The sequence below is a fragment of the Ascaphus truei genome, chromosome 4 (genome assembly GCF_040206685.1).
Source record: "Ascaphus truei isolate aAscTru1 chromosome 4, aAscTru1.hap1, whole genome shotgun sequence".
Classification (NCBI taxonomy): Eukaryota; Metazoa; Chordata; class Amphibia; order Anura; family Ascaphidae; genus Ascaphus; species Ascaphus truei.
The window spans coordinates 218425356-218450336 of NC_134486.1; the positions used below are offsets into that span (position 1 = coordinate 218425356).

Genomic DNA, 24981 nt, shown 5'->3' on the forward strand with positions numbered 1-24981 from the left:
TTAGTCTCTTTTATCCAGTCTCCTACATGCCTCATTACGCTTGCTATATTTTTGTTCCTGATATTCAGTAGATTGATGCCTCCCATTTCTTTTGGTAGCTGTAGTTTTTTTTTAAAGCTATTCTGCTTTTATTTCCCCACAGGAATTTTGTCATTGCTCTGTTTACTTCGGTTACATCCACATGCTTAGGACCATGGGAAGGGTCTGCATGGGATATAGGAGTCTGGCAAACGATATCATTTTGATCGCGCTTGCCCTCCCGAAGAGTGATAGGGATAATGCTGTCCAGTTTTTTAGTTCTCTCACTATTCTTTTTATGATTGGTTTGAAATTGTTGTCGTATAGTCTGGAAATGTCTGCCTCCAGCATTATCCCCAGGTACCTAATGGGCTTTTTCGTTACATTTACTGGGAAGTTGTATGGTTCTTTTGTGGCGGGGGGTTCTTTAATGACATAATTTCTGTCTCAGATATATTTATTTTAAATCCGACAAACTACCCGAATGTCTCTATTTGTTGCAGTATCTTTTTGATTGATTCATCTGGGTTGGTAATAAACATTAGTATATCGTCTGCAAACATTGATTGTTTCATTTCTGTTTTATTTATCATGATTCCCTTAAATTCCTCCATTTGTCTCAGGTAGATTGCCAGGGGTTCTATTGCTAGGTTGAAAAGCAGGGGTGACAACGGGCACCCTTGTCGTGTCCCTCTATATAATTGGAATGGGTCTGATAGATGCCCTGCTGCTATTATTCTAGCCTTTGGGGTATTGTACATTGCCTTTATCATGTTGCTAAACTTTCCCCTTAGTCCAAATGTATCTAGCACGAAGAACACATGATTCCACATTATGTTGTCAAATGCCTTTTCAGCATCAATAGTCACTAGGGCTGTATTCCCTATGTTGTGTAGTCGGACCCATTCTATTGCTGCTAGGACTTTTCTGATATTTTTAACCGCGGACCGTCCTTTGACAAATCCCGAATGATCAGGATGTATCAAGGACGGGAGAATGTTCGCTAACCTATCTGCCATGATTTTGGTAAATATTTTGGCGTCCTGGTTAGTCAGGGAGATTGGTCTATACGATTCTGGTCTCAGAGGATCTTTCACCTGTTTGTGTATTATCATAATACTGTATGGGCCATTTCGCTTGTTTGCATGAATGTAGCTTAGTTGAGTGCCTTGTGATATATTTGTTGTAACGGTTCTATCAGTTCCTCTTTCAGAATTTTATAATATTCCCTTGACATCCCGTCCGGGCCTGGGGCCTTACAACTTTTAAGATTTTGGATTGTGTCCTTTATCTTTTTGGGTAATAGGGGAGTTTAGTCTATCTATGTCTTCCTGGCTTATTTTAGGTATCCTAATGGTTTTTAAAGAAAGTTTCTCTAGCTTCTATATTTACCTCTCCTTCTTTATATAATGTGCTATAGTATTCTTTGAACACCCCATTTATTTTTTTTGCCTCTGCGGTTATTTCTGTCCTATCATATATTCTAGTAATGGGTTTAGATGACCTGTGGTTTCTCATAAGATTTCCCAGGAGCCTTCCCGTCTTGTTCCCATGTCTGAAAATTTGGCTTCTCTTATTGATCTTTTTCCCAGTTCTTTTTTCTCTAGCCACATATAGATTTTTTCTGGTTATATCTTTCTTTATTTTGAGATGTTGAGTCTGTTTTGAATTCTCTAAATGCCTTGCTAAGTTCTTTACTTGCTTTGCAGAACTCCTGGGTTGACTGTTTCTTCCTTCTAGAGACAAATGCCACGATGTCTACCCTAATCACTGCTTTCGATGTTTCCCAAAAAAAGTATGGGGTTCGCCTTATGTTCCTGGTTTGTATTCTTGAATATTTCCAAGACTCCCTTTAGGTAATTTACAAAATCTCCAGGTGTTCGGGCTTGTTCTACCTAATCCCATGTCTAGATCTAGTCGTACCATCGCATGATCGAAGATAATTATCTCTCCCATTTCTATGTTCTCTATTTTGTCAAGTAGGTTAGGTGTTAAAAGGATTGCATCAGTTCTTCAAAATGAGTTATGTACATTGGAGTAGGAAGAGAAGTCCCTCTCCAATGGGTTAAGTGTTCTCCATCCATCCACTACCCCTATTGCTGTTTTAATCAGTTTCATGTTTTTGGTTTGGATATTATCTTTGGGAGTGCTTTCTTTGTGGCTTGATCTGTCCAAGAACATATCTTGGAACTGCATTCCAGTCGCCTCCCAGGACAATATTCCTGTGTTTATATTTCAGTATCTTGTTTATTATCTCCTGAAAGAACTCAGACTTGTGGTCATTTGGTCCATATACGTTACCTAGGAGGTAGTCTGTTCCCCCACTCCTGACCTCCGCCTCGCCTCGCCTCTATAAATCTTCCCTCATTGTCTCCCTCTGTGTTCATTATTTCTAGGGGGAGGTTTTTATTTATAAGGGCTGTTTTATAGTGCCGGGCGCGCGCGGAATTTTAGTTGGCTGAAGTGAGTCAGCCTTTCTATAATGGCGCCGCGCGCGCACGGCAGGGAGCGGGGAGCCGACAGACAGCGGCGAAGACGGGGAAAATCATCTTTTTGCGCCGCTACCGGCGCTGAATGTATGTATATGTGTGTGTGTATATATGTATGCATGTGTGTGTGTGTGTGTGTGTGTATGTGTCTATGTATTTGTGTGTCTACACAAATTTAATAAATATTTTATTTTTACCAATGTTTTTTTTTTTAATAAATAATAAATTACACATACATACACATACATACACACATAAACACACAAACACTGTACCTTCACAGCTCTCACAGTATACATACAAAAAGCATGCGGCACGTGCATGCGCGTTCGCATAGGCACGCACGGCCGCAACCTGTATAGAACGGGCCTAAGTATAGCTACTCCCGCTTTCTTTCCTATAACCGGGGAAAATATACTGTGTCCTACTCAATCTCTTTGGAGTTTACTACTTTCTTTTGAGTCTAAATGCGTTTCCTGTAGAAATGCTATATCTGCTTTTGTTTTTTTAAGTAATTTAGTACTTTTTTGCGTTTTATGAGATTGTTGAGTGCCTTGACATTCCATGTTATTATTCGTGTGTGCATTTTATATATGCGTGCTTTCGGTACATTCTGTGTATGTGTTCTTTATCTCTTTCATGGTTCTTGTTGATTATTGTATTCTGGGGAATTTTACTCCTTTCTGTTTGTTTCCAACACTTTTTTTTTTTTTTTTTTTTGAAACTGGCTTGTCAACATGATCTCTGCCGCTAATTGCTAAATTATAACTTCTAACTTTTTTAACTTTTAACTTGCTTATCTTTTCTGGACTTCACTTTTTTCCAGAGGTGTACTTTCTGACTTCCTGTATGTATATCAGGTGTATCTCCTTGTGTGTGCGCTTTATCCTCCGCGTCCCTGCTGGGGGATATTTTGTTCCCTAGCAATTCTCTATATTACTTTTATATTTCTTTTTACTTGCCCCTCAGATGTTCTGACCTTATTTATTAATGAATTTGTTTGTCTGTTAAGTTATCTTGGTGTCTCTTTTGCTTGACCCAGTGAACTTCCTGATAATGTTGTGAGTGCTATGTAATTTGGGTTTACACCCTCCCCAACTGTTGTCTTGGTGTCTTGGTCCCATTCTTTATGTTTGTGTGTTGGTGAATATCTGTGTACCTCTTGTCAGAAGCATAGTTTCTTGTCTCTGTCCCCATTGGGGATCGGTCTTTTTCTTGCTGTTGTGGTTTCTGTTTCTATCTGGTAGCTGTCCTTGTCTCAGCTTGTTCTATCTATATTGCTCCACTTCAGTTGCAATACAGGGAGCACATTGGAAGTATAAAACAATAAGAAAACACAGTTGGGTTAGTGCATGATATTAGCATACTAATACGGATATACATTTGCCCTTATTTTCCCTTTCTCCCCCCTCCTCCCCTCTCTCCCCCATCCTCCCCTCACTCCCCCCTCCTCCCCTCTCTCCCCCCTCCCCTTTCTTCTTCTCTTCCCCTCAACTTCTCTCTTCCCTCCCTCCCTTTCCCTTGCCCCCTCCCTCTCCATTTCCTTCTTCATGTATATCTCTTCCCCTCCTCCCCCTCTTCCCCCATCTCTTATCCTGAGGCAGCATTTGTCCCCCCTCGCTTGCTCATCCTTTCATCCCCCCCCCCCCTCCTGGTTTAATCAATGTTTCACATCGAGTCCGAGATATGTATGTTTGTTAGTAGGAAGAGTGTCTCTGTTTCTTTTTTTTTTTCCCCCGAGCAATGTATGCTTGTGGTGTGAGTTCACCGTTGTTGGGTCATTCAGCTTTGTAACAGTCAGACATCTGAGTACTTGGGTCCTTTATGGGTCTCGTCCCTCATTTCCTGCTGCACTTTTGGCGCCATCCGACGGGTCTTAGCGAGGTATTTTTCCATAAATCAATTGCCTCTTACTGTGGGGGTCCGGGCTGATATTTTTTCTAGGGCTTTTCGGTCTGGTTATGTTGCTGTACCTCCGTTCTCCCCACGGACCAGCAGAGCTGAGTGCAGTGCGACCGTACCGCCCATGCGCCATAAACGGAAGTCGTAAATTGTAATTTTTGACTGTTAAAATATCTTATTCTTTTCAGAGAATGGCAGCCAGACCACAAACACGCTACTCTCTAAGACAGTCAGCTGGCGTTCAATTGTCTTCTGTAGATTTTGAAGTGCAGCGCGGAGCAGGTTCGTATTTCTGTCAAATTCAGTTATGAGCACACATGCTTTTTGCCAGGATCCCATCGTGGCAGTGGGTGACCGTTCGTAACATGAATAGTGTCCACTTATTATGAGGTGCCTGGGCAAAGTTAGTAAGTAACTACTCGCCTATGCCTCACCTCTACTTGAAGTTGTGTTAACATTATTGGAGTCAATTTTTCCTACAGTATAACCTCATTACTTCTAGTCAGCCCTTCAAATGTTTAGATTTTCTCTCTTTTTACTGATTACTGAAATGTTTGCAGTTTTCTTCGTGGTGGAAATTTTATTTTCATAACTGGAGTATTCGTTATACAATATATATATATATTATTTTAAGTGCTTTTTCTTCCACGTTCCCAAGGCATCCATAACAAATGGGTATTGGAGATGGAGCAAAATATCTTCCAGGTCCCCTCCATAAACTGCTCTCTATTCCTCAGAACTGTCACTTTTGTTTTACTATTATAGTTTGTAGGAGGATGTAAGTTGTTTTATGGTAGGAGTGTTATGACAGATTTTTTTTTAATTGCATGTCCGGACTACCTTTATGAAACCCTTGCAAGCGCCACGCCTTACTGCAGAGCTAGATGGGAGAAGCAGGATAGAAGGGGGCTGATGCCTGAGCCTGCGTCCAGGGTGAATCCAGCCGGGCGGAGGCGCGCTGAGGGAAAGCCCTGGCCTTAGACCGCGCGGTGTCGGGGGGGGGGAGGGCTGGGACGTCACGGAGCTGGTTCGCCCTCATTGGGCGAACCGCTCACGTAACCGGCCCTACACTCCGGCGAGCGCAGAAACTAAAAATTGTATAAGACCTACGCTTCCGCACGCTTGCGGAAGCGTGCGCGAGCCCCTGCTAAAGCCGCTCTCATTGCGGCTGCAGGGGCTCACTGTCGAGCAGCAGCGCGCCTCAGCACGGGTCAGCACCTAAGTGCTGACCATGCCTGAGGCCTGATTCAGCCAACGTAATTATTCTTTGGCTTGCATGATCTGAGCCCAGGATCCAGCCCTCTTGTGTGGAAGCGGCTTTCTTTATAAATGCTAGGATTTTATGCCCTTCCTAGCTGCTGCTCACTTCCCACAAACCGGAAGTTAATAAGCATAGAAGTATGGACATGGGTCTCCACTTTACACAGATACAGATATAGCGAGCGTCATTACCTCCGTCCACATGGAATTAAGCGTAAATATTACGCAGGGGCATTAATGCCGTTACTGAGATAATAATGCTGGCTACATCGGTAACTGAAGCCATCGATATTGAAGACTACTTCCTCAGCAGGAAAATTTTGCATCCAAGAGAATGGGAATCGTTACAGAATTTTTTTTTATTCCACTGTTTATTTATTCATGACATATTTAAAGAAAATAAGAGAGGACCGGTCAAAAGCAATTTTGATTGCATCGGTCTGGCCATGAGGCACGGGTTTGCGGATCTCATAAACTTGGCAAAAGAATACTGCTTGTTGTCGCTGTTGACGAATCTATTTAAACAAGGATCCACGTATCCACTATAGCAGGAAATATTTGATTTGGTGGTATGGAGATGTTTTTCTTTTTCCCCACGTGACATTGGTATTAACTCCTCCTTCATCAGGGAGATGGTTTATAAGACCCTCCCTAAGGCTTCGCTTATAGTGCCTTGCAACGGAGCTCCAAAACAAATGAAGCGCTTATAGTAAGCGCGACGGAACGAAGTCGCGACTGAAAATTTGGAAGCCGGCTAAATTTGATTTTTTTTAGAGACAGTCGAAACATGTGACTGTCTCTAAACCAATCAAATTGTGCGGCCCGCCCCCTTTAGTGACTTCACTGGCGACAGTCACTAAAAAACAAATTATAACTTTCGCTGGTGGCGACGGGTGACGTCATCGTTCGCGTCGCCGTCGCCAGCACTATAAGCGCAGCCTTACCCTGCAGAGGTAGTCTTTTTCCTGTCCTACAGAAAAGTAGTAGTATTTATTTTCCATGGGGATTGTCACCCTCTCTCCTTGTGAAGCTCCGGCAGAAGCACTGTCTGGACCAGATAGCCATTGGCCCTGTGACCAGACAGAAAACTGCAGAACCGTCTGTGAACGCAGGCAAGCTGGAATGCATGGCTGGGATAAGAGAGTCTCGATTTCTATGTAACAGGAAGCAGAGAAACACAAATCCACCTAAAGCGGCAATGACGCTCTGGCATCAGACGCATGATGTGACTATGCGTCCGGGCCCCACCATAGTTCTTAAAGGGGCAACACCATCTAATGGTGCCTGATCTTCCTGAAGCGTTTTCTGAGGACTAAAGAGACTGCTGTTTCGCACAGAATGATTATAGAAGCTGAATAAGCAAAGGGTCACAGCCCAAGACTTTTAGGTGAGTCTTTAGATAGCAAAGGGATTGTAATACAAAAGAGTGTGACTAACAATGGAGTGAAGATTGTTTTCTATATGCTCTATCTTTGATGCAGTACCGCCTGTGGTCAGTGAGAAGAAGGTGGCTAAAAAGACAGGATATGTGCGGCCTGCAATAAGCCAGGATATGTGCGGCTTGTAGTAAGCAAGTGCTTGAAGCAAAGAAATTATGCGAAGAGTGCTTAAGTCTGTGGCCAGGGGCCCATTGACTAGATTTCTACTCTACTATCCTGGATGAAGGATATGGTCTCTCGCATTATGGCTAAATTGACCCAGAAGAGATCAAGGTCCCAAACCTGAATGGGGAGGAGAATCTTTGTTAGAGGAATCTGATAGGCAGTACCTGTAAGGAGAGTACTATAATTTATCTGGTAATGGGGACTGAGTGGAATCATCCTGATGAGAAATTCACTACACAGAGATTCTTTCCAAGATGTGTGGTTGAAGGAAGACTACCTCAATTCGCTGCTGAGGGGTTAACGGAACAGAAAAATAACAAACAAACAATTATAAACCCTCTAAAAAGCGCTAATCTACACAATGTAAATGAAAAGTGATTACAAATTAAAGTGAATAGCCCTAAAGTGATCAAAAATTGAAAAAGCAGCCTATGGAACAAAAAATCAACAGGCTATTCCAAACCTGTATGAGCATGCATGACTTCTGCCCTGACATTTATAAAGGATTGAGAAAGCAGAGCCCGTTTGATGACTGGACTGCCCATCGCATTGCCAGGGGTCTATTTCCACAATCTTTCCCCGTCTCCAACCCCCCCTCCCCCCGCATGCTATCATCTGTGGGAGTGCTGGAGTACCCCATTCCTGGTACCATCAACGCCGAGTAAGGGGATCCCTGCAGACCAGACCACGTGGATCCGTGAGACGCTGTGAGGGATGGAGACGTGAGGCACAGATTCTCTCAACTGTACTCGAGAGCCCTCATCCTGTAAGTAGGATTTCAGGGTTCTAGGCAGGGGGGTGATTGAGAAAAGCCATACCACGCCATGTGCGTGCCCTGCTGTCTTTTTTCTCTATGATTACAGAAACATCATAACATCAGATCAGACAACATCCCTGCCTGTCCACCAAACTATCAGGATCATCTATCTGGCATAGGAAGCCTTACCAAAGACTGCCCAATTGGCTCACGGTATTGGGGTTCATTGGACTTTATTCACAGCGCCTGGGACAATTTATTTGTATGTTTTTTTTTTTTTTTTTTTTTTTACCTCAATTCGCTACTGTGTGTGCACAAGCCATAAAGGACAATTGAAATTTGTCCTGGGCAGAATCGGTTTTGGAGATCCTGAAATCCATTTTCCTCCAAGAAGCAAAGGCTGTGAACAATTTCAAGAAGTAAAGCCCGAGGATAGGTTATTTTCAATGGATTAAAAGGATGCATTTCTGTACATACCAAGTGCGCAAGAGTACCAAAAATATTTGAGATTTGCGGTAAACAGAAGACATTAACAATACACCGCATTCCGTTTGGCTGGGCGATCTCTCCCAGAATCTTCACCACGGTTTTGGTTATTCTAGTCACTGAATTCAGAAAAAAGAAGGAATTCAGATCTATCCTTATATAGATGAGCGGTTGATTAAAATCTCAGCAAAGATATTCTTATACAGAACAGCATATTCAGAAAGTCATTTCCTGGAGTGGCACATATGCATAATAAACTTCCATAGAGTTACTTAATTCCATCTCGGTCCCTAATGTTCATGGGAGTCAGATTCCAAATGGAACCAGGAAGGGTCTCTCTAACCCATAGCAGAATTAAGCGATTGGCAATACAAGCCACAAAGCTAAGAAGGTAAAGCCAGGTCTCCACCAGAAGACTGCAAGATCTTGCTAGTGAAAGTAGCTTCAACGCTAAGCGCTATAGAGTGGACCAGACTCCACAAAATGCCACAGAAGTATTTGCTGGATCAATGGAACACAGATCCAAGGTCATTACACCAAGGAGTATGTAGCTATTGTCACGGTGGAACAGAGCTTATGAACACAAAATCACTGGGAACTGATTGTAGCAAGACAGCGATACAATTAAACTGTAAGTTTATTTCTTTTCAGACTAACACACACAGTAAAACGAATAACATGGGATAAAAACACTTACAGCAATCACAGGAACGAAATACCAGGTCACACTGGTAGCAATTCGTTCCTCAGGATTACTGTACCGGCAGCTTTTATTCTAACACTTCCCGCACGGCAGGATGCGTGCGGGAAGCGTGGTGACGCGGCTTGTCGCGGCGTCACTGTGACGTCACGTGCGCGCCCGTCTTCCCCGACACCCCTGGAGTTTAAAGTGAGGTAAGCGGGGGTGCGGGGAAGCAGAGGGGCAGAGCAGGGTTCGGGGTCGGGAAGGGGGGCTAAAATGCGCGTGAAGTGGAGGGGGTGCGCGGAGGAACACGCGGCGGCGCGCGGTCTAGACCGGGCGCCAGCTGGAGTAGATCCCGGAGTGCCGCCGGTAAAAGTAGCAATAAAAGCTGCCGCTACTGTAGATCTTCACAGGATTCAACAACACAGGAATGAGGGTTACACGCATCTTTATAGACCGTGGTCCCTCCACCTAACCTTCGCTCAATTCCATTGGTGTGAGATATCTTCCTCCCATCAAAACCTGCCAGGTAAAGTGGGAAACGGTCATAAGGCCAGCCCAGGTAACTGAGCATGCTCAGTGAGCAGCTTGGTAGCACTGCTTAGTAAAAAGGGCCCAGAATAACTGGAGACCGTGAATCTGGGTGGGGTGACATTTAGACCAGTAGGACTTTGTCTAAAGGTGTGACTTCTGACAAGTCAAATGGTTATCACATCTTTACTATCCCTGGCTTGCACAAAGCCACTAATTATCCCCCCTTGCATACACTTAACACATCAAAAGCCTCATATGGTCAATTCGGCCTTTCATTATAACATATAGCAAAAAGTATTACGGGTTCTAAACTATACCTTCTATTGGGAGAAATATGTTATGTGCAGCCTTTCCGATATGTGCACTGGCTTACCTCCAAAAATTAGGCTGCTATCTTATTGCGAACCCAAGATACATTTTCCAGTGAAGGAATCGCGTTTTAGGGCAGGGAACACAGGATTATACACCAAATACAGTCAACCCTTTCCCTCCCAAGATGATTTAGGGGACACACTGTTTAAAACACATTGCAGCTGGGAAATTCAGCTGCAATCTGGGACAAATACAGATGGTGAAGGGGAATGCAAGTTATTACACACAGTTTACACATTATTAACCCCTTCAGTCCCAACACGATTTAGCGGCTGCCAGCTGGGTGTAACCCCTTTATTACTGGCCTGGCCCCCCTCGATCATCACAGATATCCCTCAACAGTGTGGGATTTTAAATGGGAGAGTCCGCAGAAATTGGAGAACACATTTTCTATCTAAGAAGAAACCTCGTTTGCTGTCACCCCAGATGCCAGCAAGTCTGGTTTGGGAGCACAAACAGGACTTCATTGGCGCAAGGAATTTTGCCAAAATCCTACAGCAACCTCTTCGCAACTCTACCAGAGATACATGCGTTTAAAGAAGAAAAAAGAGAACCTCTGTACTTTCAAGACCAAGTTCAAGGCATAAATATAAGGCTAGAATCCGACAACTTCACGACAGTGCAATACGTTGTGAGGGGAAACCCAGAAGCGCATAGGTTCTAGCTCTAGCTGTATCAATTCTTTCTTTGGCAGAAGCACCTTTTCATCTACCGGATTTCCTCGATTGTAAGACTCACTATTAATTTGGCATTTACAATCGAGGAAATTTACTTCTCACTTACCAGGTTTACCGGCGGCGGCAGGACAGGTCCATGTCATCGGAGGAATTAAATTGACAGCGGGCGTGCGGCGGAAGGACAGGTCCCATGTCAGCGGACGAATGAAGTTAAGGCAGCGGGCGGCAGGAGAAGACTATCAGACCATGAGACCATGAGACCGTAGCAGGAGGAGAGTGGCATAGGAGAACGGCTTTGGAGGAGCGCCCTGTAACACCGGAAGTCAGACACTGGTCAACTTCTGGTGTTACAGTGCACTCCTCCCCAGCCGTTCTCCAATGCCGCTGTCCTCCTGCTCCAGTCTGATGGTCTTCTCCTGCTGCCGCCGCCCGTTGTCTTAAAGTCTCCACTTAACTTTATCCTCTGCAGACATAGGACCTCTCCTACCATCGCCGTAGCATGCTTCATTCCTCCAATGACATGGACCTCGTCTGCCACCGGTAAACCTGGTAAGTGAGAAGGAGTGGGTTTGCCGGTACTCCAGCAGTGTCCGTTAGCAGACACTTAAAAAAAAAAATAATTTCCAAGACGCATCCCGATTTGAGACGTGAAAATGGGAAAAAAGGTGCGTCTTAAGAATTGAGGAAATACAGTATATTTTTGGCAGGTCCCAGACACCACAATACGACGGCTGATATTCTAAGCCGAACCAACATCCATCCAGGAGAATGGGATCTGAACTTGCAAGTATTCCAACAGCTCGTACTTCGGTGTGGACAACCCCAAATAGATCTCATGGAAACACATCAAAACAAGAAGGGGGAACATTTCTGCTCAAAGTACTCCTACTATCTGTCAGGCAGTGCTCACCACAAACGAGGCGGGACCACGGTGCTGAGGTGGGATAGGATATAACGCCACCAACAGCCACGAGGGCACGTCTTGAGAGTAGAATGGCCTGAATGTCCGGGCCGGGGCAGGAGAGGTACGGATAGTAGTGGCTACTGTTAGCCAAGTCCGGGGTTAGAGAGAGAGACATTTACCGTAAGCCGAGTTCGGGGTGCCAGAGGTGCGGAGAGTCGTATTGCCGTATGCCAAGTTCGGGATGCCAGAGGTACGGAGAGTCATAGAGGAAGCCAGTTCGGTACACGAGGAAGACTGCAAGACAAGACAGGACTAGGGAGGCAGAGAGTGATGAGAACAACTGGTTCTATGCTCAGCCGACGAGTTAGTGACACCGCAGGGCATATATAGGTGAGAGGGTCCAATGGCAGGGTAGCAAGGTGGGGGGGTGTGGATAGGCCAGGCTGCGACAGGGATAGGTCCAGAAGGGCTCCCGGGGGAGGAGCTATAGAGCCCATCAGTAAGGCTGTATTTGCTTGCAGCAATGGTTTGGGGTCTTGTGCCTTTAAGAGGCTGGTGCGACTCTGTGTGGCCGCGCCTCCGCGTGGCTGTACTTGTGTGACCGGGCATGCCCGCAGGACCGGCACTAGAAGAGGAAACCCGGCGTGCGCGCCCACGTGGAGCTGTAATCGGCGTCCTGGAGGGAGGCTGCCTGCGTGCCTCGGGAGGACCCGGCGGAGCTGCAGGTGAGTGGGGAGCACGCCGAGGGCGGCGTGACTCCCCGGTTGTCACACTATCTCACCAGTCAATAGATGCTTTAAGTTCAATTGGAACTTGGATCTAACATGTATTTTCCTACTGATAACTCCTATGACAAAGTTCCTAAGAAAGATAAGAGATGAGGTAGTAGCAATAAAACCTTCCTGGCCAAGGATGATATGGATTCCCCATCTGGTGAGTATTGCACTAGATCTGTCTTGGCATCATCTCCCACTGTCTCAAATTTCTGAAATAATGACAAGTAGAACACCCAGGACCAAAGAAAATGGCCCAAGCGGCATGGAGGCTGAGCGTTAAGCGTTAAAGTAAAAGCGCTGTTCTGACAGAGGAACAGAAATGCTAAGCCAGGAAAATAGTCAACCTCATCTATTTATTGTGTCCGGCTCTGTTTTCAGGAATGAGTACAATTTCAAGTACAAATTGCAGGATACCTTAAAGGCTTCCCCTAGTGCGCGCCCACAACGGAGCGCGATGGCGTGGCCACGATTTGAAAATACCAAAAAATGTGTCTTTTCAAACGACAGCAGCGTCACGGCCACGCGACGTGAGCAGTTCAGCCAATCACAGCGAACCAGCTCCGTGGCGTCAGCCACGCCTCCCTATCTCCTACAACAGTATGTGCAGATATCGCTTGTGCTACAGCTGTGCAGCACAGTTAGCGCTTGCACTCTTGCAAGCAAGCCGAGTGTAGATTCCCAGCAGTAGGCAGGAGACATCGGGAGGCGTTGCCTGTGACGTCAAGACGGTTCGCCATCATTGGCTGAACCGCTTCACGTGATTGTAGACGGACGTTCACAGAGGTACACAACTGGAGACTTTGTAAGGAGAAATTATAACGGCTTTATTGTGCCTTTTCCTTTTCATCAGGAAACCATCCGAACACAGGGGGGGGAACAAAGCTTCTATTCACTTGGGAGTATTTCTAGTGAAACACTATGCAATTAATTCACATCTCCCTTAGTCAAGCATTTCTCCCAGCCCAAAACACATAGCATGAAATAAGCATATATAAGAAGAAGTCTCTTAAGAATGAAAGTCTTATCTGTTAGCTGCTGTAGAGTAAGCTTCTCTGCTCTCCTGGAACCGCACCCGTGTGTGCACAGAAAATGTCAGCATCCAGGTTTAGAAGTCTTATTTGTCAGCTCCAGAGATCTGTGTTCTCTTGGTCAGTCTCTCCTGGGAGACTCAAGAACCACTGCTCTGTCTCCAAAGTTCAGCTCACAAGTGAGCTAAGGAGTCACTTCCTGTCTCACAAGACAGGCTTTTCTAAGCAATCAGGTAGGTGGGGTTAGTTAATTGCCTACCAGCAGTTAACTACCACACTGCTGGATTAGAGGCACATTTGTGAACAGGGATAAGTACCCTGTTACATACCTCCCCTGTTTGTGGGAAGCTCGGGCTTACCACGGCCAAAGCCCATCCTTCCACTCTCATTCGAGATCTTTCTGTGACTTGAATGAGAGTGGATGGAGGAAGAGAACCCTCTGTCCCGCTGGGATTGGAGCCCTTTCTCCAGTTTATTTTTGTCTCCTCCCGAAGGTGCTTGAGATCAGCACTCCTCAGTCGCTCGAGGAGGACTTTTTCCATTTCTGTTGCGTCGGGCACTCCTCTTTTTGTAGACAAACTGTATGGCAACAGTTGTAGAGCAGTTAGGACTAGCCCTTAGAGTTTTCCGCCTTTGAAGCGGTCTTTCTGCACCTGCTCCACACAACGGAGTCGCCAGTTCAGCTTCTTTGGGACTGAGTTGCACCTCCACCGCCCTTTCCAGAGAATGTCCTATCTTTTCAGCTTCCTCAGCTAAGGATTCGTCTGGCTTTGATTCTGCACTCCTACCTCTGTTTGTTGCCTGTTGGGCAGCTGTAGGTTTGGCTAGTGCTTTCTTAGGTGGCTCAAACTTCATAATCTTGTTTTGAAGGTGCGTTGAGTCCCCAACTCTCACTGTACCCATGTCCTCACGGGCATTAGTTACTGTGGGATACTGGTGCTTGGGCAGAGCCAATACCTTTTTCCGTATTGGAGGAATCTGTAAGTTACTGGTCTGCAGAGTCTCAACCTGTTTGAGTGCGTCTTGCAAGTCTCTTCTCAGGGAATTTATCTGCGCACTTTGCTTTCTTTGAGTCTGTATCAGTGTCTCCTTCATATTCTGGAGCTCTGTAATTTTTGTCGTTAAGGTTGCTGCTGCGTCTGTTTTCTCCTTGGTATGCGGACTCAAGGGAATGGAACAGTCGCTCTGTCTCTCCAGCTCTTGCTCCAGTTTCTGAGCCTTCTCACGCTCCCTCTCATACAGAGTCACCTGGTATCGATGCTCCGCCTCCAATGATGCTCTGAAGACATGCAGCGTGGCCTTTAGCTCCTCATACTGTTCTGTGGGGACGTACTGGGTATTCAGACCTTCCTGCAGCGCTTGTACCTCTTTAGCAGCCTGCAGCTTTTCTTCCTGCAGCGTTTGCTGCTTCTCCTCCGCATACTGGAGGTGTGTACGCAGACCTTGCAGTTGGTTCTGCAGTCGGTGCTCTGCTTCAAACTTTTCCTTGACTTCTTCTGTCAACTGAAAATTTTCTTCTTTCAGTTTTAAGTTTTCTCTTTTTAATCTTGAATTTTCTCCTTTTTCAGTCTCTGTATTCTTCAGGGCCTCTTTGCAGTCCTCCTTCCATTTACGCACATCTGCTTTGAGAATGACAATCTCCTGGCGTGAGACTTCCTTCTCTAGGTTGAGGGTCTGAAGCTCTTTCTGAGAGACTTTGAGATCTGTATCAGGATTGACAGTAGTTTCTTTAGCAATGTCCAGCTCCTCAGTGAGACTGTGTAGTTCCTTTCTGGAAACTTCCAGGTCTGTGCGGCAGCTGTTGGTCTCATGATGTGAGGCATCAAGTGCTCTGCGGAGTGTCTGAACCTCTTTCTGAGATACGTCCACCTCTATCCGGACACTGTTGACCTCCTGTTGTGAGGCATTCAGCTCTATGCGAAGAGTGTGAACCTCTTGCTGGAAGACTGTCATCTGCTTCAATGCCTCCTCATACTTCCGCTTTAGCGTAGCCACCATTTCATCAGATTGGCTCTGCTTTTCATCCATGGCGGAAATAGTAGCCTTTGCAGTATCTAGCTCAGTCTTGAGATCGTCCAATTCTGTCCTGGCTAAAGAGTACATTGCGAGCACATATTCCTGTAGCTTCACGTTATTTTTCTGTAGCTCTGTGTAACCATCTTCCTTTTTTTTCAATTGTTCACGGAGCATATCACAGTCATGCCTGGCATTTTTCAGGGCATCTTCAGGGCTGGTCAAGGGATCGTCACTCACTGGTTCCGGCTCCACTTCCCTGGGATGGTTGGTTGAGGGTTCCTCACTGTTGGCACCGGACCGACACTTCTTTGGGGTACACGACTTCTGCCTTTGGGCCCTCTGGATATTCGGTTAACCGCGGGACGAATTCTCCATTTTCTCTAGGCTGCATGGCAACTCGGTCCCCCTTTTCCTCCACAGGATCTGCGGACGTGTTTGTTCCTTCCACGGTAAGTGAAGAACCGCTTTTCTTTTTCTTTTTCCGCCTTTTTGATTTGGATGACACCGTCCCTTCAGGGATATTGGGCTCTCCATCTTCATTTGAAATTTTAGCAGCGTCACTGGATCCACCCGGCTTTTCTTGCAACTGTAATAGCTGACGGAAATATTCGGTGATCCACTGCTCCTGCTCTGTCTCCTGCTGATCATATTCGTCATCAAAGGGAGCGGTCTTTTCTGTTCGTGCCGAGTTCAGGCACCCCCACCATTCTTGGGTTGTTTTGTGGGTGTGACTCGGTTCGGGTTCCCCGTAAGAGATGTCTTCCTCTTTATTGGACTGGAAGTGCCACTCTTCCGTGGGGTAGGGTTCATTACAGGAACGCTGCATCTTGTCCTCCATTTTGGGGCTATCAGGTGTAATTTTCTTCCTGACCTCAGGAGGCGCTATTGCAGCTGTTGCCACTGTATTTGCTAGAACCCCCAATTGTGGTAGGTCTACAGATGGGCATATTTTGCTTGTAGAGGTCGTAGCTCTCACAGGCATCTCTGCAGACTTTACTTTCTTGGGTAATTTTTTTCCCCCCCAATATCAGCAGTACTGTGCATGCATTTTCTCCCATACAAGATGTGCAGTTGCTAGGTAAAAAAAGTATATTTGCTTTACACCATTTACTTGCTAGGTGCAATCTCTCCGCTTCAGCAACAGAATTTGGTTTTCTGCCTGAGTTCAGTAATTTTCAGTCTCATCTTTGGGTATTATGGCATTCACACTTCACACTTTGGGTTTTGCTCCCAAGATATATATAGGCAGACTTTTTTACTTGCAGAAAAAAAAAACATTCTTTGCAGTGGACTATTTCTTTCATTCCCGGCAGGGTGACTCAACACTCAGCAATTGGCTTTGAAATACCTTTTTCCCCTATAGGGCAATTTTACACTCAGCATTTGTTTGCTAAAAATTCCCCTGCTTCAGCACAGTCTTGTATCAATTTTCACACGTTTCTGTATATACTCCATTCACAGCTGGTAGCCCTATGCGGTGTGGCAACCTTTATTTGCAAAATCAGTACCACTCGTGGGTCACCATCTGTATTCACTGCTTCAGCGAAACTTTTGAAAACAACAAACACCTATCCCTTTTTAAGGGCTGACTCACTTCTTGAACCCTGACTATGGCTGGAAGGCAAAACCCCTATTTCAATGACCATATTACCCTTTGTGATAGGCAAATAAGGTTTAGCTGTTTAAGCAGTCTCTCTCCTCTTGGGATTGGGCAAAGAGTCCATCTGTGGTTTTGTAAGTTTCAGTGGTGTGTATCCCTTTAACTCTGATCTCTGCTGCATGAGGTTTTTTTTTTCTAAGTTGCTCAGACTTGTTTGTAGGCAAAAAGCATAACAAAAAAAATTTCACATAAAAATCTCCGGTCCTTTTTAACTTCAAAGACACCTCTCATCTCACTTCGGACAACATATGTAGACGGACGTTCACAGAGGTACACAATTGGAGACTTTTTATAAGGTGAAATTATAAAAAGGCTTTATTGTGCCTTTTCCTTTTCATCAGGAAACCATCCAAACACAGGGGGGGGAACAAAGCTTCTATTCACTTGGGAGTATTTCTAGTGAAACACTATGCAATTAATTCACATCTCCCTTAGTCAAGCATTTCTCCCAGCCCAAAACACATAGCATGAAATAAGCATATATAAGAAGAAGTCTCTTAAGAATGAAAGTCTTATCTGTTAGCTGCTGTAGAGTAAGCTTCTCTGCTCTCCTGGAACCGCACTCGTGTGTGCACATAAAATGTCAGCATCCAGGTTTAGAAGTCTTATTTGTCAGCTCCAGAGATCTGTGTTCTCTTGGTCAGTCTCTCCTGGGAGACTCAAGAACCACTGCTCTGTCTCCAAAGTCCAGCTCACAAGTGAGCTAAGGAGTCACTTCCTGTCTCACAAGACAGGCTTTTCTAAGCAATCAGGTAGGTGGGGTTAGTTAATTGCCTACCAGCAGTTAACCACCACACTGCTGGATTAGAGGCACATTTGTGAACAGGTATAAGTCTCCTGTTACAGTGATGCTGCCGTCACGCTGCCGTCACATGGAGAGACATTAATTTGTCTCTCTTGGATTCTGTCTCTCCATCGCGCCTCCGCACGCATTATGTTCCCCTTCGCGGAATTCAAGTATTTGGGCGGCATGTGCCGTCGCGACCACTATAATCGCGGCCTTAGGCTGTTACCTGGTGCTGTGCTCCTCCTTCGTGCCGCCCTCCTCCTCCAGCATCAAATGACGTGATGCCATGGTAATGAGACATCGTGGTGTCATTTGACCCTGAAGGAGGAGGGCAGAACGAAAGAGAAGATAAGAACTGTAGAGGCCCCGTGCTATGGCTCCCCCGGCAATCGGTGGGGAAGAGAGTGAACGGGAAAGAAAAGGAGGTAACTTGCCACCCTAGGTCCGGGCCTAATGGGAAAACCGCCACCGTGTATATGGTTTTATTAATCCCATATTGTGTATTATTTCTCTCCTCTGACTATCTTTGTGACCACATAAAAAAAACCTGTGACCACAGACAGCAAGTCAGCGACCCTATAGGATTAACGTTGTGCTGTGCCATACTTTTGACTGGAACCTGCAGCGTTAATCTTTTGCATGAACGGGCCATCTCCAGGGAGAGAAATACCGGTATCCACCTCTCAGATGCGCTGCGCACCCGTCTGCATCGGTCTCTCCGTTGGAATCAATGTCTCCGCGCGCTGAAGTTAAGTAGGGCTGTATTTCCTTACCTCTGGATAATGAAGATGTCCGTATATGGGTCTCTACACGAGGAAGAGCTATATGACCATATTTGGTCATCTACATCATCAAGGTGGCAGGGCAGTGTTACTTATCTTGTCCAGCCCGCTTCATTATATAGAGGATCAAATTTGACCTCTTCCCCCCTCTCGTGATGTACAGCCCCATATAATGGCATCTACGTCATCTAGTGGAAAAGAAATACAACTTGCCTTCAGCAAGTGGGGACACTGATGCAGAGATGGCTCATCTGAAAGGTGAGTGTCTTTTCTCTCTCCATGCAGAAAACCCAGGAGGATCAGCACTGCTGGGTTCAATTCGGAAGCATTGAATCCCGCAGAGTTAATCCTCCTGGGCCAGTTTCCTGGCCTCAGGGCCGCGAGACCTGAAGCCACAGTGCAGCCGCTCCAGAACAGGGAAAATCGTTACAGTGAAGAGGACAAGTCTGGCTACATATACACATACACATACAGTATATTTTCACACAGAAGTAGATATAGCACAGATCCAATTTGTAAAAGAATAAAATAATAAAGCAAAATAGCTTATTAGTACGATTAAAAAAAATAAAATAAAAAATCATTAATTGTTTCTGATTTAAACAATAATCCCCAAAGGACATAGCATTACCTGGCCATTAATGCCCAGCCTGTAACCTGCCCAAGTAATGCTCTTTCTTGAGGGGATTATTCCTATTTTATACTAAAAATATGTATTTGTTTATAATCCAAAAATTACCAACGGCCCACTTACCGGTGTACCAATGGCACACTCCAAATCCACCCCTGTTTTACGTTTTACCAAGTACCACACCTTGCTCCCTCCTGCTCCTCCACTGGTAGCTTGCGGAACCCCGGGATTCCTCGGAACCCTGGTTGAAAATCATTAGTCTAGGTGCAGAATCAGGATTGCATAAGTGTTTTAAGGATGCTGACATACATTTGTCAATCTGTCATACCAAATTTTCTTCTTTTTTTTTTATATAATATTTTAGTTAAAAAGGACAACCATCCAATCCATGCTACAAGGATGAAAAAACAGAAGATAACGCGTTTAAAAGAGAAAACTCGGTCAAAGTTTTCAGATTCACAGACCTGTGAAGGTGTAGCTAAATGTGACTCGCCTGAAAAAAGCAGAACTGCAGTCGTAAACAAAGAGCCCGGTTCTATGAGCAAGCAGCGATGGTCACGGCAAATAGCATCTGATGATGATGATGATGATGATGAAGATTGCTGTACAGAGGCACATTCTTCAGTAGCTAAAGATGTTCAGGGATTGTCAATAGAAAAACAAGCAATGAAACAAAAAGTCCCTGAGGATATGGCTACCCAAGACTCTGATAGGCATCAGATACCACAAAAGTTGAAAAAATCTATTCGTAAAAAAGGTAGTCTGAGAAAAAAAAAGACCAATTCCATTAGGAGAGCCTGAGAAAGAAAGCGCAGAGCAAAGGGAAGATAATTGGAGAACAGAGGAACGCTATGTTGTGCCACAAATGCGTGAATCTCTATTACCCCTCTCTTTCTTTCTTACCACTCACCCCTGTCGTTCGCCCCCTCTGCCCTCTTTTTGCTCGTTCCTCTTTTTGCTTGCCCCCGCGTCTTTTTTTGCTTGCCTTCTCTCAGCCCTTTTCGCTCTGTAAATGAAAAAACAGATACATAAGGAGATTGTTTCCCAGCAGTTTTGGCTACGCGTGTGTGTGTGTGTGTGTGTGTGTGTGTGTGTGTGTGTGTGTGTGTGTGTGTGTGTGTGTGTGTGTGTGTGTGTGTGTGTGTGTGTGTGTGTGTGTGTGTGTGTGTGTGTGTGTGTGTAAATAAAACTTTTTTTTCCAATAATCAAAAGTAGAACTAGCACAGACCTAATTTGTATGTTTTAAGTTGTTATAATGGTAATAAGGCAGGGTTAAAGAGTTAAGCAAAATAACTTATTTGTATGATTAAATAATAAACAGTGATTTTTTTATTTATTTTTTTACATAATCCCCAAAGGACATAGCATTACCTGGCCATTAATGCCCAACCTGTAACCTGCCAAGTAATGCTCTTTCTTGAGGGGATTATTTCTATTTTAGACTAAATGTGTATTTGTTTATAATCCAAAAATTACCATTGGGCCACTTACTGGTCTACCAATGGCATACTCCAAATCCACTCCTGTTCTACCAACTGTACCCCGCCCTGCTCCTACAGATGCCCCCCCCTTAATATCTCCTGCCCATTGCTCACTAATTCGGTGCCCAATTTCCATGGCCCGCATCGGCTCACTCCCCAGCCCACGTTGTGCCTGCAATTTTTTCATCCCCTTTGTTGGGAAGCGGCACTAGTGACCTGAACAATGAGCAATGAGTCTTTTTTTAATGTTTGTATAGGTTAGAATCAGGATTGCATAAGTGTATAAGGATGCTGGCATACATTTGTCAATCTGTCATACCAAATTTTCTTCTTTTTTATATATAATATTTTAGTTAAAAAGGACAACCATCCAATCCATGCTACAAGGATGAAAAAACAGAAGATAAAGCGTTTAAAAGAGAAAACTCGGTCAAAGTTTTCAGATTCACAGACCTGTGAAGGTGTAGCTAAATGTGACTCGCCTGAAAAAAGCAGCACTGCAGTCATTGTAAACAAAGAGCCCGGTTCTATGAGCAAGCAGCGATGGTCACGGCAGATTGCATATGATGATGATGATGAAGATTGCTGTACAGAGGCACATTCTTCAGTAGTTAAAGATGTTCAGGGATTGTCAATAGAAAAACAAGCAATGAAACGAAAAGTCCCTGAGGATATGGCTACCCAAGACTCTGATAGGCATCAGATACCACAAAAGTTGAAAAAATCTATTCGTAAAAAAGGTAGTCTGAGAAAAAAAAGACCAATTCCATTAGGAGAGCCTGAGAAAGAAAGCGCAGAGCAAAGGGAAGATAATTGGAGAACAGAGGAACGCTATGTTGTGCCACAAATGCGTGAATCTCTATTACCCCTCTCTTTCTTTCTTACCACTCACCCCTGTCGTTCGCCCCCTCTGCCCTCTTTTTGCTCGTTCCTCTTTTCGCTTGCCCCCGCGTCTTTTTTTGCTTGCCTTGCCTTCTCTCAGCCCTTTTCGCTCTCTGTAAATGAAAAAACAGATACATAAGGAGATTGTTTCCCAGCAGTTTTGGCTACACGTGTGTGTGTGTGTGTGTGTGTATGTACTGCTGCGGCCAAGTTTATTCGAGCATTTGCCCGTTCTTGGCCGCAGCAGTAGCCTGGCGCGCGCCCGAGAGTGACGGGCGCGCGCCGAAGCAGCGGAAGAGCGCCCTCCGATCGGGGCGCTCTCCCTACCGCTGCCGGGTCCGCCGGGTCCCCCGGAACCCCCTGCCGCTGTCCCGCGATCGCGGGACACCAGGGCTCCCTCGGGGAGCGCAGGGGGCGCACGCTCCCGAAGACGCGTGACGCGCGGCACGCCGAGGGGCGGCCACTAGCAAGCCGGGAAATCTCCCGGCTTGCGGATCTGGCCGCAGTGTGATAAAGTGTGTCGGTAGTGTATGTATGTGTATAATTAAAACATTTTTTTTTCCAATAATCAAAAGTAGAACTAGCACAGACCTAATTTGTATGTTTTTAGTTGTTATAAAGGTATTAAGGCAGGGTTAAAGAGTAAAGCAAAATAGCTTATTTGTATGATTAAATAATAAACAGTGTTTTTTTTTGTTTTTTTTTACATAATCCCCAAAGGACATAGCATTACCTGGCCATTAATGCCCAACCTGTAACCTGCCAAGTAATGCTCTTTCTTGAGGGGATTATTCCTATTTTAGACTAAATGTGTATTTGTTTATAATCCAAAAATTACCATTGGGCCACTTACTGGTCAACCAATGGCATACTCCAAATCCACTCCTGTTCTACCAACTGTACCCCACCCTGCTCCCTCCTGCTCCTACAGATGCCCCCCCCCTAATATCTCCTGCCCATTGCTCACTAATTCGGTGCCCAATTTCTATGGGCCGCATCGGCTCACTCACCAGCCCACGTTGTGCCTGCATTTTTTTCATCCCCTTTGTTGGGAAGCGGCACTAGTGACCTGAACAATGAGCCATGAGTCTTTTTTTAATGTTTGTATAGGTTAGAATCAGGATTGCATAAGTGTATAAGGATGCTGGCATACATTTGGCAATCTGTTGTACCAATTTCCCCCCCCAATATTTCAGGAAAAAAGGACAATAAACCAATCCGTGCTACAAGGATGAAAAAACAGAAGCTAAAACATTTAAGAAAGAAAACTCGGTCAAAGTTTTCAGATTCACAGACCTGTGAAGGTGTAGCCAAATGTGACTCGCCTAAAAAAAGCACAACTACAGTCATTATACACGAAGAACCCAGTCCTAGCAAGCAGACACGGCTATGGCAGATTGCATATGATGATGATGATGATGATGAAGATTGCTGTACAGAGCCACAGTCTTCAGTAGTAAAAGATGTTCAGGGATTGTCTCTAGAAAAACAAGCAAGGGAAAGAAAAGTCCCCGAGGATATGACTATCCAAGACTTTGAGATGCATCAGATAGAGCAAAAGTTGAAAAAATCTATATGTATAAAAGATAGTCTGAGAACCAGAAGACCAATTCCATCAGGAGAGCCTGAGAAAGAAAGGTAAGATGACTGGACCACAGAGGAACTCTTTGTTGTGCCACTAATGCGTAAATCTCATGTGTAAGCACTGTAGCGTTCACTTGTGCCACACGGCCACGGGCAAAGGGCAAAAAAATGTAGAGGTTCATTAGCCTCTTTTTGGACACCCCTAAAGTTTTCTAAAAATCTAAGTCTACGGCCAGCCCAAAATCAATTTGGGACACCATCTAAAGTCCCCAAGGAAGTATGTTATTTTGGACGGCCCTATAAAAAGTAAATTTTTGGCATTTTATGGGATTGGGGGAGGGGGTTGTGATCGCGATCCCTGATGTTGTACAACAGGGGAGAGCAAACTTTTGGTGCTGCGCCCCCTGTCTCTCTGCCCCCGGCTCTTGCGCCTCCTGCCTTCCTTCAGCCACGTCAGTTGACACTGCGTGGGCGTGGGACGTCAGGTCACATGGTGCCGCGGCGTCTATTGACGCCGCGTTGCCATGGCGATGCAACACAGATGGCTGAATCCCGGTAAGTAAACAGTTGCAGGGGCCTCACGAGATCCCCCGGCATTTAATTTAAATGCCTGGGGGAAGAGCGCGGGGCCTCTGCAACTGCCCGCACCCCTCCAGGACAATCTCCTGCCCCCCCCCCCCCTGGGGGTTGTGCCCCCCACTTTGCGCACCTCTGTTGTACAAGACACAAATAGTAAAGAAAATGCAGCCTGCAGTTGGTTTAAAAATCCAAGGAACAGCAAGAAAAGACCTCGCCACCTCGGTAACGTAAGGGCTTTGAGATATTGGCAACCTTATCAGTTATTTCTATTTTAGGTGGTGGAAGGTAACGGCTTTTTTGGTGTTACTCATTTGTGGTTTAGGATTCATTGTTTTTATTTTGTGATCTGTTAAAGTCCAACATACTCTTTGGACCATTTAACTAAAGGAAGATTATGAAGTCTCCTCTAAGTAGTTGGCGATAGGGAGATAGAATGTATTTATACTCTTTCTCCTGCCCCCTTCCCCCCCTCGCCCTCTGAGATCAACCATGTCAGTGTAGTTAAGGTAAACATAGCCAAAGATTTCAGTAAAAATGGTACTGCTGCTGCTGCTGCTGCTTTATGAATTCTTTCTCGTGTGTGCTAAAGGCGACCGTTTTCAGCCTTTTTTTGCTTTCTTTTTCTATGTAGTGAATGTTTGATGAACCATTGTGTAATTTGGTAGACCGCTTTTTTGTTTGGTAATTTAATTTGTGTGCTGTCTAATTAGTAAAGCACTTGACCATTTGGTTTTTGGTTCTAAAAATCTTTGGTGTACAGTATATATGAAAATGGCTGCTCCCGATTGCTAGTGCTAAAGATCAATTTTATGTAAATTATCTCCTAAAGACAATGTTTAGTTATGGCAATTTTTTGTGTGGACAATATTGATGCAGAAACATCACATACAGCTATTAATGATTTTACTCACTAGTCTTAACACATGTGTTGTGTTTATGCTAAGATTTCCTAGAGGGACTAGCTCACTTAAGTGACCTGTATAAATAAAAAATTGTGTAGCTGTCATTTTTTTAAACACCCCCCCGCCCCTTTTTTGATATGTGTCTCCTTCTGGACCTACGTCGCGGGATGACATCAGCCCTGGATGCT

General features: G+C 45.0%; 1 protein-coding gene across 1 annotated transcript in view; it reads left to right on the forward strand.

Moving 5' to 3' along the window:
* The window catches only part of LOC142492354 (uncharacterized), a 39776-nt gene extending 16406 nt beyond the window's left edge, over positions 1-23370 (forward strand). Inside the window, exons 2-5 of the mRNA XM_075595001.1 lie at positions 4598-4691; positions 19730-20122; positions 21200-21586; positions 22925-23370. Coding sequence (XP_075451116.1) covers positions 4601-4691; positions 19730-20122; positions 21200-21586; positions 22925-23370 — 1317 coding nt within the window. The 5' untranslated portion in view covers positions 4598-4600. The remainder of the gene's footprint in view (positions 1-4597; positions 4692-19729; positions 20123-21199; positions 21587-22924) is intronic.
* The last annotated feature ends 1611 nt before the right edge of the window (positions 23371-24981 follow it).